The 17027-nt window shown below is 41.4% G+C and overlaps 1 protein-coding gene across 1 annotated transcript in view; it reads right to left on the reverse strand.

The window, feature by feature from the left end:
- Nucleotides 1-3971: 3971 nt before the first annotated feature.
- LOC145402587 (glutamate receptor ionotropic, kainate 2-like) overlaps nucleotides 3972-17027 on the reverse strand; it is a 13240-nt gene continuing 184 nt past the window's right edge. The window contains exons 2-7 of the mRNA XM_080274584.1: nucleotides 15589-15817; nucleotides 14792-15009; nucleotides 13497-13673; nucleotides 7916-8031; nucleotides 7415-7544; nucleotides 3972-4079 (exon numbers count right to left, since the gene is read on the reverse strand). Coding sequence (XP_080130710.1) covers nucleotides 3972-4079; nucleotides 7415-7544; nucleotides 7916-8031; nucleotides 13497-13673; nucleotides 14792-15009; nucleotides 15589-15817 — 978 coding nt within the window. The remainder of the gene's footprint in view (nucleotides 4080-7414; nucleotides 7545-7915; nucleotides 8032-13496; nucleotides 13674-14791; nucleotides 15010-15588; nucleotides 15818-17027) is intronic.

A 17027-nucleotide genomic window follows, 5' to 3' on the forward strand; every position in this document is an offset into this window, starting at 1 on the left:
ATGCGGAACCTCACAGGGTCTGGTCCTTACTATGTACAATTCCGGCGGTGGACAGGTAGAATAGGGCTGACAAACAACTGCTTTATCTTTACAAAGGGCATCTCTTGCACCAGTTTTCCTATTTAAAGAAATCGATGAAGAAAACGAGGTGAGATGAGTAGATGTCCCAAAGAGGCATGGAAATACTTGTAGACTTCTCAGTGTCTCTCCCTATTATACCTATCGAACCCCAAAGAGTTTGCTAGGAAAAATCGTGGATTACTCATTTTTAGATTAACACCGAGATCTATTAATAGATCCATTTTGGGGCCAAATATCTCTGATTTTCTTCTAAAATGCCAGGTTAAAAAATAGTACCTTACTTTTACTCCATTTCGCGGAAGGTATCGTGATGACACCTACCCACAATAGAGCAGTAAAATAGGTCATATATAAAACGGCGTCAACAGTTGTTCCGTTTTGCTTTAAAAATGCACCGTTCTCGAGATATGGGCATTTTTGTGTTTTCAGGGCCTCCAGGGCCCCAGATTTTAATCCTGGTAGATGGCGCCCAGTACCTTACTTGCGCCCAGCACAGTATAGCACTGAGAAACACAAAAGTGCCCATATCTCGGAAAACGGTGCATTTTAGAGCAAAACTGAGCGACGTCGACGGCCGCTTTACCAACTATGACCTATTTTTTACTGCTCAAGCCCGTGAGCTAGGTGTCATCACGATACCTTCGCAGGGAAATGGATATAAATAGGTCCTATTTTTTAATCTGGCGTTTTCGAGAAAACCAGAACAGATATTAAAACCAAAACGAATCTGGTAATAGATCTCGGTTTTATCTAAAAATGGTATCCCCGATTTTTCCTGTAAATGCTGGGGTTCGATAGGTATAATAGGGAGAAAACACGCTGAGAAAGTCTACGGGTGTTTCACGCCTCCTTTGAGACGTCTACTTTTATCTGACCTCGTTTCTTCATGGATTTTAAACCGAAATAGGAAATCTGGTGCAAGTGGCGTACCCCTTGTAGGTAAAGCAGTTATTTGTCAGCCCTATTCTACCTATCCCACCACCAGGTTGTACGTAGTAAAAGACTAGACTTATTGGAGGTTCACCCCTTGGACAAATATCTCCTTTCCTTTCCTCTAAAATGCCTCTTTACCAAATACTGTAGACCTATCTACCTATTTACCTACAAGGGGTATGCCTCTCTCACAACATTTCCTATTTCGGTTTTCTAGTTATGATCCATAAAAAAACGAGGTCAAAGGGAAGGAAATGTCTGAAAAGAGGAATGAAACACTCGTAGACTTTATTTTTCATTTTTTTTCCCCTATTATACCTATCGTACCCCAACATTTGCTGGAAAAATCGTGGATACCATTTTTAGATAAAACCCAGATCTATTTCCAGTTTGACTCTGGGCTAGATATCTCTTCTGGTTTTCTCTAAAATATAAGATTAAAAAAAAAGTGACCCATTTTTACCCATTTCCCTGTGAAGGTATCGTGATGAGACCTAGCTAACGAGATACATCAGTAAGAAATAGGGCATATTGATAAAACGGCCGTCTCCGTTGCTCGGTTTTGCTCTTAAATCCAGTGTTTTCGAGATATTTGCAATTTTGTGTTTCATGGCTGATTTGGTCTGAGAACACTTCAGATGCAAGGTGTTCGTGGAAAGTGGAAAAAAAGAAATGTGGGAGGCCTTGCCGTAGAGTTTGCTAGTGTAACTACTCTTTCTCCTCCACTGTCAGCGTCCTTCTCATCCTCCGCCTCCCTCAGTACCAATCTCTTCCTCCTCCCTCTCCTCCTCTTCCCTCAGTGCCAATACTCGACATATTTCAAGCCTGGTACATGGTGCCACTTAATGCACACTGCAGGACAATGCTTGCAAAATATTATGTTGCCCACGTTCGACTCAGCATTTAAGATTACATAGGATAAAGAATAAATGAAGTTTGCATAGCTTTATTTTGTAGTAGTGACTGATAAATAAGTTGTAGCATATTTTTTCAACATCAGGGATAAAACGACACACAGAATCATCACTTCTGAGGAGGAAACAATCAGCCACAAGGAAAAGAATAGTGAAAGTCCAAGCAACTTCTTTCACACTGTTCTAGATCTTATTACGGTGGCTGAATCGGTAGAGAGGCGGCCTGCAGTCCTGATGGACCGGTTCGAATCCCGGCTGGGGCAGGGAACAGTTTAAGGATTTGAATTTCATAAAAGCACACTTTCCTGATCTACCAGATGACCCATACGTCATAGTACCCCTGCTAATACTAATACACCAGTCCTGTATGAGACAGCCCTAGTATGTATTCAATATGGACGGGGTGTTAGTGGCTGGCAGGACATGTGGAGGTGTAGGAGGACTACTGGGCCTTGGGATTGGCTACTGCCCCCGTGATATTGGCCCTGAAGCCTTTGCCCAGAGTCGGACACATAAAAAAAAAAAAAAAAAAAAAAAAAACTGTTGGGAAGAAGTTAGCTGAGGTTAGGGAGGAGGAGGAACAGGGAGAGGTAAGAGGAGGAGGAACAGAAAGAGGAGGAAAACAAGGTAGAGGAGGAAGAGGAAAAGAAGGAGGAATATGGACAGAAAGAAGAGTAGATGGAGGAGGTAGAAGAGGAAGGGGGAGGAGGAAGGGAATGAGGTGGAGGAGGAAGAGGAGGGGGAGAAGGAGGAAGAGAGAAACGAAGAGGAGGAAGGAGAAGAAGAAGAAGAAGAGGAGGAGGAGGAGGAGGAGGAGGAGGAGGAAAAGGAGGAGGGGAAGGAAAATAAGGAAGAGGAGAACGGTTAGGAGGATAGGAGAAGGAGGTGGGGAGGAGGAGGGAGTGGAGGAACAGGGAAGGGAGAAGGACGTGGAAGCGGAGAAGGAGGAGGAGGAGGAGGAAGAAGAAGAGGAAGGAAGGAGGAGGAGGGGAAGAGGAGGGGAGGAGGAGGAGGAAGAGGAGAAGGGAGGAGGAGGAAGTGGACGAGGAGGAAGAGGGAAAGGATGATGATGATGAGGAAGAAGAAGAAGAATGAAAGGGGGAGGAGGAGGAATGGGAGGAGTAGGCGGAAGAAGAGGCTGGAAATGGGGAAGAGGAGGAGGAGGAGGAGGAGAAGAAGAAGAAGAAGAAGAAGAAGAAGAAGATGATGATGATGATGAAGAAGGAAGAAGATGAAAATCAGGAGGAGGAGGAGGAGGAGGAGCCTGGCACTAATGGATGAGGTGTACGATGGGAAGGAAAAAGAGGAGAATGAGGAGGAACAGGAGGAAGGAGTATCTGGCCATGGGTAGGAGAAGGATGAGTTTGAACACACACACACACACACACACACACACACACACACACACACAGCGCCTCTCATAACTGTGTAGTGTAGGAGACAACTTTGTTTTTTTTTTTTAATGGACGCAGTTGTGTTTTTCTGTTTTGGACACCGACACTTTTACTCTCGAAAAAAAAAATAAATAAATAAATAAAAAAAAAATAATGAAATACGTATCTATATTCTAGGTCCGTTCATGCCTTGGCATATTCAGGCTACCATCAAATAACATTATACATCTGAGAGAACTATTACTTAAATGGACAATGCTGTTAGTTGGTTCTTTTGATGCTGTGGAAGTCCAAATATTATATTCATTCTTATACCATTCAATTTTGTTCAGCAGTGAGGTATCTCTTGCCTGTGTTGCTAGAAAAAGCTGCATAATGCTGTGAATTTACCAAACACCACTAGTCGTCTCTTATTTTGCTGTGAAGGATCTGACAGTTTTTCTAGTATTAAAATTGTAGAAGATTTTAGATGTTCATTTTACAAAACGAATCAATTTTTCCTTCCTTGTTTACCACACTACCATTTAGTTGCTTTACACATATCGAAGAGTGTGAGTCAGTGTGTCCTAAAAGCTTTCAGTTCTAAGAAGCAGAGTTTACGACACATAAATCTCTCGTTTCTCGGTGGCTCAGGTGTAAGGCGTCTAGCTCAGTCTTGAAGTGATGACCGGCTGTGGCTGTGTTGTTGAAGAAAGAATTCAATGAAGAACACGAGGAAACTGATGACCCCACCCCCTGCAAGCACCATAAACATACCCTCTGGAGGAGATAACATTATTAGTAATCAGAATAAGTATTTCGAAAAGACTTGATATCACTGCAACACAAATGGTTATATCTGTTTTTCTATAATCGTTGGAAAAAAAATATATGACAAGAAAGATCACTCAAACAGCACCACACCAGCATCCTACAATTTGTCAAAGACCCGAATTTGACCCTCCTTATCATTTATACCATTGGCCAAGTGTTCTTAAAAATAAATAAATAAATAAATAAATAAATAAAAAATTAATCCCTGTATTACACTCTACTTTTCCAAAGGTTTCGGCTAAATCGATCAAGACTGACTTCACTGTGCCATGTCACCTTGACCTTTCATATTATGTTTCTCAAAATCAGACTTCACACAAACACACACACACACACACACACACACACACACACACACACACACACACACACACACACAGAAAACGCAAAGAATACTAACATCGCACAGAAAACGCACACAACACACAAACACACCACACACACACACACACACACACACACACACACACACACACAAACACACAACAAACAACACACACACACACACACACACACACACACACACACACACAAACACACAACAAACAACACACACACACACACACACACACACACACACACACACACACACACAAACACACAACAAACAACACACACACACACACACACACACACACACACACACACACACACACACACACAAACACACACACACACACACACGCACACAAACACACACACACACACAATAAACACATCACACAGAAGACGCAGACAATACTCAGATCACACAGAAAACGCACACAACACAAACACACAACAAACAACACACACACACACACACACACACACACACACACACACACACACACACACACGCATGCAATACACATATCACACAGACAATGCAAACAATACTCACATCACATAGAAAGCGCACACAACACACACACACTCAAAACACACACACACACACACACACACACACACACACACACACACACACACACACACACACACACACACACACACACACACACACACACACACACACACACACACATACACACAATACACTGACACAACACATACAACACACAACAAATTCACAGCACACACACACACACACACACACACACACACACACACACACACACACATTAAAAGATAGAACAAATATACCGTGTCCATTGGAATTCAATTTGGTAGGATTGGTTTGTATTTGTCAATGTCGATTAAGTCGCACCCAATTGAGTCTAAATTGGTAGGGGTAACTGATCGTTGTAATTGAGAGGAATATTTTGTTGTTATTATGGTAGATTGAGCAGCATGTAGTTGTGTCTCACTTGGTAGGTATGATTGATTTTGGTTGCAGTCGGTCTTAATCTGCTACAAGGCCAGGGGGGGATCCCGTGTGCAATATCTGGCCATCAACGTCCCTTGGATACTATTTATCCGTCGCAGTATCAAATATTTCTCCTACAAGGCTATGTATTTCTCGTTTCAGGTGTTTGAAAGAGTTATAGCGACGATGATACGTTTTTTTAATGTCTTACGTAATTTTTTGAAAAGTCCTTAACTGAGGAGTTTTCTCGTGATCTGTTGTGTTCTTCTAGTAATGTTTTCCAAATTTGTACTTGCCTTTGCGACCCGTAGCAATTGAGACATGTATTCACCGTAAGCTGAAATTCTGGGTATATTTCCCTACAAATTTCAGTATGATTTAATTTTAATATCATAATAATCTCTTTTATTATAGAGCTTTGTTGATATTGTTATGCTTTCTATTTTGATATTAATTCCGACAAAGCTTGCTCGGTAGTTGTCGGTGTTTTCTTTATTTAATGCTAGTGCTTCCGGATATATTTCTTTTATCCTTTCATTCATTTCTCCATCATTGTTGAAGGATATTAGATTGTCAATGAATTGTCTGGTTTTGTTAAATTTCTTCGCTGCTGACTATTGAACTATTGACATTCGTTCCATCCACACGAATTCATAACACACACACACACACACACACACACACACACACACACACACACACACACACACACACAACACAACACAGAGGCACACATACACACACAGAAAGAAGTAATAGACACACACAATACACAACACACATATGACACGTAAGCACACACACACACAGACACACACACACACACACAAACACACACACACACACACAAACACACACACACACACAACAACACACATATGACACGCAAACACACACACACACACACACACACACACACACAAAGACACACAAAGACACACGCATGCAAACACAAACACAAAAAGCAAACACAACCCATACAACACAGAACTAATTTACAACATAGACACACACACACAAAAAAAAACTCACATACACTAAACACACATCACACACAAAACACACACATACACACACATACACACAAACACACACACAAACACACACATACACAAAACACACACCGCACACACAAAACAAGCACACACCTACATACACGTACAAACAGATAATACACGCATAATACACAACACACACACACACACACACACACACACACACACACACACACACACACACACACACACACACACACACACACACACACACACACACACACAAACTAACAAACACAAACACTAACAACAAACAAGGATTAGCAAGGAAGCAAAAACAATTAACCCTCGTACGTGACTGAAATTAATTTTTTCAACGATGTTTGTGACGTGATTATAATGCATCTCACAGAAACAGCAATTTTTTTATCTTCAGTGTGTGTGTGTGTGTGTGTGTGTGTGTGTGTGTAAATGTAATCCTAAAGCATGTGTATGTGCTCAGTTACAAAAGTTATTATAATTCTGTGCTTTATGTGGAAGACCATATTGATTGCGAAAGCCGTGTGCATGCTGTATGGCTAAACACACACACACACACACACACACACACACAGACACACACACAGAAAGTTGTAATTAAGTCCCATATAACAAATACGTCAGTTATCATTACTATATGTATGTTATTAATATTCTTTACTTTCACCCTCATGATACCCTTCCCTGCAAACTTACCAGCTCATGTCTCCACTATTTCATACCTATCAGTCCTGCCCTACTTTTATCAAACGCAGCATTTGCGCTGTACTTGTATTCATATTTCTATTCCGTAAATAACTAATAAACATGATGGCAGTTTCAGGGAACACATGAACTCCTCTATTTCGTGAGCGTGAAGGCAATAAGTTTAAAATTCTACTAAAGTTTTTCCTTCAGTAATGTGGCTATAAAACAGGCAAAATTAAAGGTGGTAATTACCCAGATATTTCGTATAGCGAGAGGAGACGTGATGACAAACTTGGTGGGGATGTTGAGGCAGCTGGTGAGGTTCATGTTAAACACTCCGCTCGAGTGATTGTAGAGGCCAGCTTCTGTTACCTGCTGTATCCTGGTGGAGGGAAATACAGATTACTCAGTTACAGTGTTAAAATATTACTGAAGATAAGACTTACATGGAGTTCACTTAAAATATAATGATATAGTATTACCGCAGAGCTTAATAGTTCCGTGAATTATTGCACGCTTGTAAAAGTTGAAGTGCTTTACTTTTGGTTAACACTTTGGCTGTGATTACTTATTTTCGTAGGATATTATTATTTAGCTTTGGAGAGGTGCACCTAGATGGTGAATGTGTTATTACATGTTATATCACCCCTCTAGCTTAAAGGATGTCAGCTGAAATGAAATGAAAAAGACGTCATGGGTCTGAGATAGGTAAAATAGTCATATACGAGTATGTACAAGTTTTCATATGCATACTTGCGACTGATGGCCAGAACGAGGGGGCTGTCCTTAGGCCCTGCTATGGACTCCAGGGCTGGCAGGTACCTCATCTTGCCCAGGCTAAACGCACACTTGCCTGTGGAAGTGGACAGCTGTGATAGTTTGCTGTGTCTTTAGGTTCATATAGGCTGTGAATCTGGTGGAATGCAGGGTGAAACTGCTCTTTTTCCACCGTCCACCAGCCTTAATTTTTTTTAGGGGGGGATGGGGTACAGGGAAGGAGTTGAATTGCATTTGTTTAGCCAATTCGTGCAGTGGAAATGCCTGGTTTCATCGGTGCCACCGTGTGCAGGCGGCACAGGTCTATCATTCCACTCCCGCTGACACCAGACGATTTTATTCATCTGATGGGGAATAGCTGGAGCCAGACTGTATCAATACTGCTGCCAATAACAGTGTCTTATCTGGGGAATTCTGTGAGTCTGTTCCATTTAACGCTAGACGATTGTTATTGTGAATAAGCCACGGGAGCCAGAGTGTAGACTGGTACTGGTATTATTAACCCTCCCAGTGTTGAGAAAGCTCTAGTGTTCTAGTTTAGCTAAGACCAGTTCACATCCAAGCAGGAAAGGGTAGCCTACATGAGAGAAAGGTGAAACAGTGACGAATCAAGCGCCAATAAGATAGCTATCCCTCCAAAAGAATCGTTTTCTGTGGAATTAATGAAAGCACTAAACGTTTTCTGTAATTGCTGCTTCCTATTGTTTCTGTTTGAACATCCTGGAGAAAGACAACTCCTACCTTCTCTCGTATCTACTCCTACGTTCACTCCAGGCTACTTCTACTTTCACTACTATTTACTACCTTCTCTCCTGTCTACTATCTTCACTCCTATCTCCTGTCTTTTCTCCTGTCTACTCCTACCTTCACTCCTATTTAATACCTTCTCTCCAGTCTACTCCTACCTTCACTCCTATCTACTCCTACCTTCACTCCTATCTACTCCTATCTACTCCTACCTTCACCCCTATCTACTCCTACCTTCACCCTATCTACTCTCCCCTTCACTCCCATTTACTCCTACCTTCACCCCTATCTACTCATACCTTCACCCCTATCTACTCCTACCTTCACCCCTATCTACTCCTACCTTCACCCTATCTACTCATACTTTCACTCCTATCTACTCCTACCTTCACCCCTATCTACTCCTGCCTTTACTCCTATCTACTCCTACCTTCACCCCTATCTACTCCTACCTTCACCCCTATCTACTCCTACCTTCACTTCTATCTCCTCCTACTATAACAAAGAGACTACCACTACAATAGGACGCTAGTCACGAAGAAGTGGTATGGAAAAATTACCCTTGTTTTCTACTGACCTATGAGCTTCACTATGTATATTTGAGGGATATTGATACTATTGCATTATGTCCATACCACTTCTTCGTGACTAGCATCATATTGTAGTGGTAGTCTTTGTTACAGCTCAGGGGATATAGCCTGCCAATAGTCACCTTTAACCAAGAACGTAGATAGGAGTGAAGGTAGGAGTAGATAGGAGTGAAGGGTAGATAAGAGTGAAGGTAGGAGTAGATAGGGGTGAAGGTAGGAGTAGATAGGGGTGAAGATAGGAGTAGACAGGAGTGAAGGTAGGAGTAGACAAGAGTGAAGGTAGGAGTAGATGGGGATGAAGGTAGTAGTAGATAGGAGTCAAGGTAGGAGTAGATAGGATTGAAGGTAGGAGTAGATAGGATTGAAGGTAGGAGTAGATAGGAGTGAAGGTAGGTGTAGATGAGAATGAAGGCAGGAGTAGATGAGAGTGAAGGTAAGAGAGAGGAGTAAAGGTAGGAGTAGATGAGAGTGAAGGTAGGAGTAGATAAGAGTGAAAGTGGGAGTAGATGAGAATGAAGGCAGGAAGAGATAGGAGTGAAGGTAGGGGTAGATAGAAGTGAGGGTAGGAGTAGATACGAGTGAAGACAGAAATAGACAGGAGTGAAAGTAGGAGTAGACAGAAGGGAAGGTACAGTTGTAGTTGACAGGAAAGAAGGTAGAAGTAGACCTAAATAGGAGTGAAGGTAGGAACAGACAGGAGTGAGGGTAGAAGATAGGAGTGAAAGTAGGCATAGACAGGAGTAAAAGGTGCAGCTGATAGGAGTGAGGATAAGAGCAGATAGGAGTGAAGGAAGGGGTAGACAGGAGTGAAGATAGGTTTAGACAGAAGAAAAGGTAGTAGATAGGAGTAAGGGCAGGAGTAGATAGGAGTGAAAGCAATAGTAGATGAGTGAAGGTAGTAGAGAGGACTGAAAGTAGGTGTAGACATGAGTGATGGTAGGAGTAGATAGAAGTGAAGGATAGTACTGTAGTAGATAAGAGTGGAGATAGGACCAGACAGGAGTGAAGATATGAGCATACAGATAACACTAAGAGTATGCAGGAATAAAGGTTAATGTTGATAGGAATTAACATAGGAGTAGATAGGTGTGAAAATAGAAATAGATAGGAATTAAGGTAGGAGTAGATAAGAATGAAGGTGAGAGTAGATAGGAATGAAGATAGATTTCTCGCAATGACGCCATTAACACGCATGCTCCTATGACTCTCTCTCTCTCTCTCTCCTTCACACACACACACACACACACACACACACACACACACACACACACACACACACACACACACACACACACACACACACACACACACACACACACACACACACACACAACTGAATAAAATCTATTTGCTAAGAGCTCATCCTGCCAAGAAATGGTTAACTGCACCAGTATTAACACTAATGCTCCTAGACTCTCCAAGCTGAAATAAAATAATACTATCATCATCATCATCATCATCATCATCCGGACCTCCTTTTCCATCCTAGGGCAGGGTGAGGACTAGCAGTGTCCAGACAGCCCAAATTTGCCCAATGCAATGGGCTTCCATTCGCTCACCATTCAAGCCCCCGGAATCCTGGCTCTATCTGATACGGCAGAAACATTCACCACGTTCTGTAGCTTCACATAAACGTATCCGATAGAGTCAGTCCGGACGCTGTCACATTAAAAAGGCGTGTCAAATCCCTGAGCATGCGCTTCTTCTCACAATTTTCTTCCAGCCAGCTCGATCACTTGTCGGTCCCCTAGCTTCACCGACTTCCAGACCTCTCTTCCTCACACACTCATCAACCATATCCCTTCACCTACTTTGTCTACCTCTCCTCCTCCCTCCTTCAAATTCGCTCAGATATACCTTTTTCACCACTTTATTATCCATTCTCTCCACATGACCATACCATTTCAGTACACTCTTCGATTCTGGTGTCCACAGGCTTCCTCAGTCCACATCTTTCACGAGTCACATTATTTCGTATCCTATCCACTCTCTGTACTCCACATACATACTTCAGCAGTCCCATCTCCACTGCTCTCACTCTTGACTTTTCATTTTCATGCCACACCATAGTCTCACATCCATATGTTAAAGTTGGCACTGACACTGCTTCATATACGCCTCGTGCAGCTGCGACACTCAAGCCTTTGTTTCTTATCAAGGCCTTCATTGCACCAGTTACTTTTCTCCCTTGTGTCACTCTACTTTCAACTTCTTTTGCACATTTTCCTTTCTATTCTATCACTGTACCCAGGTATTTGAACTCTCTCACCAATTCCAGTCTCTCCCCATTCACTGTAACATCGCACTGGGAGTCACCTTCTCAATAACCATCACTTTACACTTTTCTATATTTACTCTCAAGGTACGACGCTTACAGACATCAACAAAACTCTGCACTACTCTACCAAGTTCTTGTCCGGTATTTGCAAGGAGTACTGCATCATCACCATACAACAAATTTGAGATATTCCATCCATCACCATTCATTTCTAACGCCATCCCCCTCTCCATTACTCGTGTTTGTACTTCTCTCATCACCCCATCAATGTATATATACTGAACAAACATGAGGACACCACACAACTTTGTCACACACCCACACTGATCGTGAACCATTCACTTAAATGCCCATTAACCCTTACACATGCTTCACTACCATCATAAAAACTCTTGACGGCACCTAGCAGCTTACCATCTACACCGTACATGCACAAAACCTTCCACAATCCTTCTCTGTCTACTTTGTCGTATGCTTTTTCCAGATCCATGAATGCCATAAACACCTTACAGTCCTTCTCACAAGCCTTCTCCATTACCACTCTTACTGCAGATATTTGATCCACACATCCTCTGCCACTCCTAAAGCCACCCTGTTCATCACTCACTAGGACTTCTGATATCTCTCTTACTTCTCTGTAATAATTCTTCCATATACCTTCCCTACCACACTCAAAAAACTTATGCCACGATAATTCTTGCACTCACTTCGCTCACCTTTATTTTTGTACAGGGGTACAATCTCAGCCATTTTCCACTCTGCTGGCACAGTTTCACTCACCCATGCCTTCCTACATATCTGCAACAAGCACTTCATTCCACTTTCTCCTACACTTAATCATCTCTGCATACACCCCGTCAACCCCAGCTGCCTTCCCATTTTTCAGACGCTTCACAGCGCTCTTCACCTGTGCGGTTGTCACGTTTCCTAGCACTGCATTTCTTCTCTGCAACCCCCCCAAACCAATCATATTTACAGTGACTATGGTCTTCTGCTCCCATTCATCGGGCTTTCAAAATATTCTTTCCATCTCGTCCTTACTTCATCCCCATGGGTTAATAATCTACCACGTACATCCTTCACACCATCATATTTCCGCTGTCACTTCAACATTTCCTCACTTCTTTCCAGAATAACTTCCTTTTTCCAGAGACGTACTAAATAGCATTTTTTCCCACATTTTCAGAGGGTTAACTACTGCAGACAAAATACGTTAATATCAATTCATACTTGCTTTCATACACAGTTGTCGTGTTCCTCACCGATGCAGGTCTCGCCGTGCACATACGCAAGAAACGTGGCTCACATTTCCAAGTACTAAACCTTTTTATCCAATGACGTATTTCTAAAGCTACTCTTGATTTTTAAATCAGGTCGTGAATCTTATAATAGAGACTGCTTCGAACCTCGTCACTACAAATGGCTTCTAAAAAAAAAAAATCTGGATATACCAAGAATAAGCTATGAAAAGAAAGAAAAAGAAATACGTCATAGGATGCAAGGGAGTTAATTTTGCACAGTTATTCTCTGATTATAAATCCTGACAAAATTTTACCGATTCAGTGCTTTTTATTTTTTTATTTTTTTTTTATTTCTGGCCACTCTTTAACCTAAAATTTTTTCCCCTCTTCCTCAAAACCTGTCTCTGTTTACGAGTATAGCATTCCTAATTTTTTTCTTTTACCTGATCAAATTAAGACATTAGGTGAGTCAGATATTGATCGTAATATAGCGTGTGTGTGTGTGTGTGTGTGTGTGTGTGTGTGTGTGTGTGTGTGTGTGTGTGTGTGTGTGTGTGTGTGTGTGTGTGTGTGTGTGTCATTTTCCGTTCTTGCACAGCTTTAAAAAAATACATGATTTAGGCACTGACCTTAACGTGTGTGTGTGTGTGTGTGTGTGTGTGTGTGTGTGTGTGTGTATGTGTGTGTGTGTGTGAACTTACCTGTCTCTGTAAACTCGCGGCTATCGTCTGCTTGAGGTAAACATCCAAGTCAAACAGAGCTGCATAGTTTTCCAGCAAGAAGGGAGTCACTATCGCCTCTTTATGCATGTCGATGTGCATAATTCTTCCTTCCTTCCTCAAGTCCCATACCTCTTTCATCAGGCCACTCTTAGCAGTCTGCAGGAGAGCCAACACCATAAAACTGTAACTAATACTTTTTCAGTACACTTTTATTAACGTTATCATATACAGTAATTGAGAATGTACTGATGTTCGGATAACAGCACAGATTTGGAGTTAATACTTTATCAATGCACGTTTATTATTATTATATACCCAAGTAAAAATATATTGATGTCGAATTATCAAATTTAGAAATAAAGGTTAGTTTCTCAGTATGGAATAGGTTTAAGTGCTGCTGGAATATTTCCATAAAAATCGTGATCTATCGGTTTAAAAAAAATGTCTTCATATCAAAATAATTACTGCAAACAAGAATCACAGACTTCTTATTTTATATGTTCGAGCTGAAGCCTAACAGAATACAAATTAAATTTATATATTTTTTTCCTAAACTCCATGAAAAAATTATGATCGGCCGGAAGATTCTTGAAATAGCAATTTTCAGCGAAAAATGCAATCGCATCATTAATTATTAAACTTACATCTGAAACTGTCTGAAAAGAATTTGGATATAATTCTCGGGTTTACATCCAGTCAGTGTAAGCCATCAGACAACCCATCATCACACATGTCTCGCTGTTTTGTTATGAATAAAAGAAAAAGAAAAAGAAAAATGGGGAAATTTGGGAGAATAGTACCAAGGCCTGTGTGTGTGTGTGTGTGTGTGTGTGTGTGTGTGTGTGTGTGTGTACGTGTGTGTGCGTTTTACCAAGGCCAGTGAGTGTGTGTGTGTGTGTGTGTGTGTGTGTGTGTGTGTGTGTGTGTGTGTGTGTGTGTGTGTGTGTTACCAAGGGCAGTGTGTGTGTGTGTGTGTGTGTGTGTGTGTGTGTACGTGTGTGTGCGTTTTACCAAGGCCAGTGAGTGTGTGTGTGTGTGTGTGTGTGTGTGTGTGTGTGTGTGTGTGTGTGTTTGTGTGTGTGTGTGTGCTGGCGAAGATGTGCACGTATCATACCGCCTGCACGTCCATCACATTTTTTGTCATTCGTAAATCACACATAAACATCTTAATTATACTGAGCATCTGTCTGTCTAAATATTACACATTGAAATAAACTATCGATCCACTAATTCAAGACAAAGATTGACTGATTGAAATACTTAGAGGATCTTACCTTAAACGCCTGCTCCTCTGCTGTCCCGGGGAGTATAAGGATTTTAACAGGATGATCTATTAAGTCCTGAAGCGACTGGTATGGTTCTGGGATGGTTCTCACGGCCAAGAGGGACATGAGGTTCCCTGCATAGCTCCGCGTCAGCACCAGTGTCATCAGCATCCACACTCCCAGCACCACACGCTCCCACCACCACCAACCCTCAATCTCCAACAGACCTGAAGCCACAAAGTTCATTATATCTCACTTCGACCTTTCTTTGATATGCTGTTTTATCTAGAATGAAAACTCAGTACCTATGATATACGTGGTAATAAAGAGACTGTCTAACTTAACAAAGTATATAATATCTCAGTTCGAATTTACTTTGTTATCTCTTATCTAGGATTAAAGGTCAATATCCAAGACAACAGTAGTAATAAGGAGGCTGTCTACATTAGGTAACAAAGTATATTTAATATCAACCCGAAATTCCTTTGATATTATCTAAAAATAATCTCAGTATCTAAGATATAACAGTATCAGTAAGGAGAATCTAATGCAACAAAGTCTATTATATTTCAACCCGAATATCCTTTAATACATTCTGTCTGGGGCTAAGATGCGAATGAATGTGTGTGTGTGTGTGGATGAGTAAATTGGGAGTGTGTCGTCCTGTCTCGATTACCTCCCTTTTCTTTGGGGGAAGCAGCCCAGGTATATAGATAGATATTTTGTCATATAGCATTACAACAATATATCTATAATTACAAAACAATATCAAACCCACAACAGGGGTAATAATGATTCTGTCTAACCTTGCTGTAGGAGACCACGAACGCAGTTGAAGGAGCCGACCATGAATCTTGCATGGTTTAAAGGCTGGAGAGGGAGACAAGAGGGTAGCAGCATCACCAGCATGTAGATCCCAAGTGCTAGTAGTATGGCTGCCCAGACCATAGGCGTTTGAGGCAGCAGGAACCCCATAGAGTTGACTTCAGGGTTACCTCGAGCAGCTAAGATACGCTCGTAGTTGATGGCAACTGGCTAGGTGAAGTCAACCACAAAGTACCGCCCTGGTGTCATTGTAAACAGACCTAGGGCAAGTTCCACTTCCTGAGAGAGAGAGAGAGAGAGAGAGAGAGAGAGAGAGAGAGAGAGAGAGAGAGAGAGAGAGAGAGAGAGAGAGAGAGAGAGAGAGGAAAGATGTTACACGAAGAAACGGTAATATGAAGCATAATATAGCTCCTTTTCAAATACTATAGTTTGTCCTACCAAAAAACCGTTTTCTGTGGACTTACTGGAAGCGCTGAACGTTTTCTGTGATGGTTGCGACGCACTGGTTTCCATTAGAACTATTAAACATCTTGAAGAAAGGGTACTCCTGCCTTCACTCCTGTCTACTCCTACCTTCACTCCTTTCTGCTCCTACTGTCATTTCTATCTACTCATACTTTTACTCCTATCTACTCCTACCTTCGCCCCTATCTACTCCTACCTATTCTCCAGTTTACTCATACCTTTACTTCAATCTATTCATATCTTTATTCCTATATACTCCTACCTTAATTCCTATTTACTCCTACCTTTACTTCTGTCTGCCCCTGCCTTCGCTCTTGTCAAATCCTACCTTCTCTCCCATTCTACCTCACTCCTATTAATTCCTTCACTCGCATCTACGTTACTGGGCTGAGATGGCTATGTGGATAAGAAGGTATTGTCTCACATCACCATATCCGCTTCCTTCCCAGCTATATATATATATATATATATATATATATATATATATATATATATATATATATATATATATATATATATATATATATATATATATATATATATATCACTGGGAGGAAAGCGGACATGGTGATGTGAGACAGTTTAAATACCAGATGCTACACGCCACCTTTTCAACCTCTTTACCCCTAAGGCCATTGTGAGTAGATGGAGAAGAAGGCTGAGAGTAATAATAATAAAAAACGAGGATTACATGCCTCATGACTATATTCGTGGACAGTTTAATGCCCATTATGGTAACGTTCTGCATATAATACTGCTCACAGGAAAGCTTTTCGGGAAACGTTATTTTCGATATTTTTCAAGTAGTTGTGTTAACAGCATACTGTAAAAAGATATATAAATTTTTCGATCGTACTCATCTAGTCATACTAATGCATTAATAAAAAGGTAGTAGCACAAACTAACCTTCCTGTGCACCATGCCCACCATGCCTGTCCACGACCCGTCACTGTTC

This window comes from Coenobita brevimanus, chromosome 58 (genome assembly GCF_032717465.1).
Source record: "Coenobita brevimanus isolate Jiangsu-jjx chromosome 58, ASM3271746v2, whole genome shotgun sequence".
NCBI lineage: Eukaryota > Metazoa > Arthropoda > Malacostraca > Decapoda > Coenobitidae > Coenobita > Coenobita brevimanus.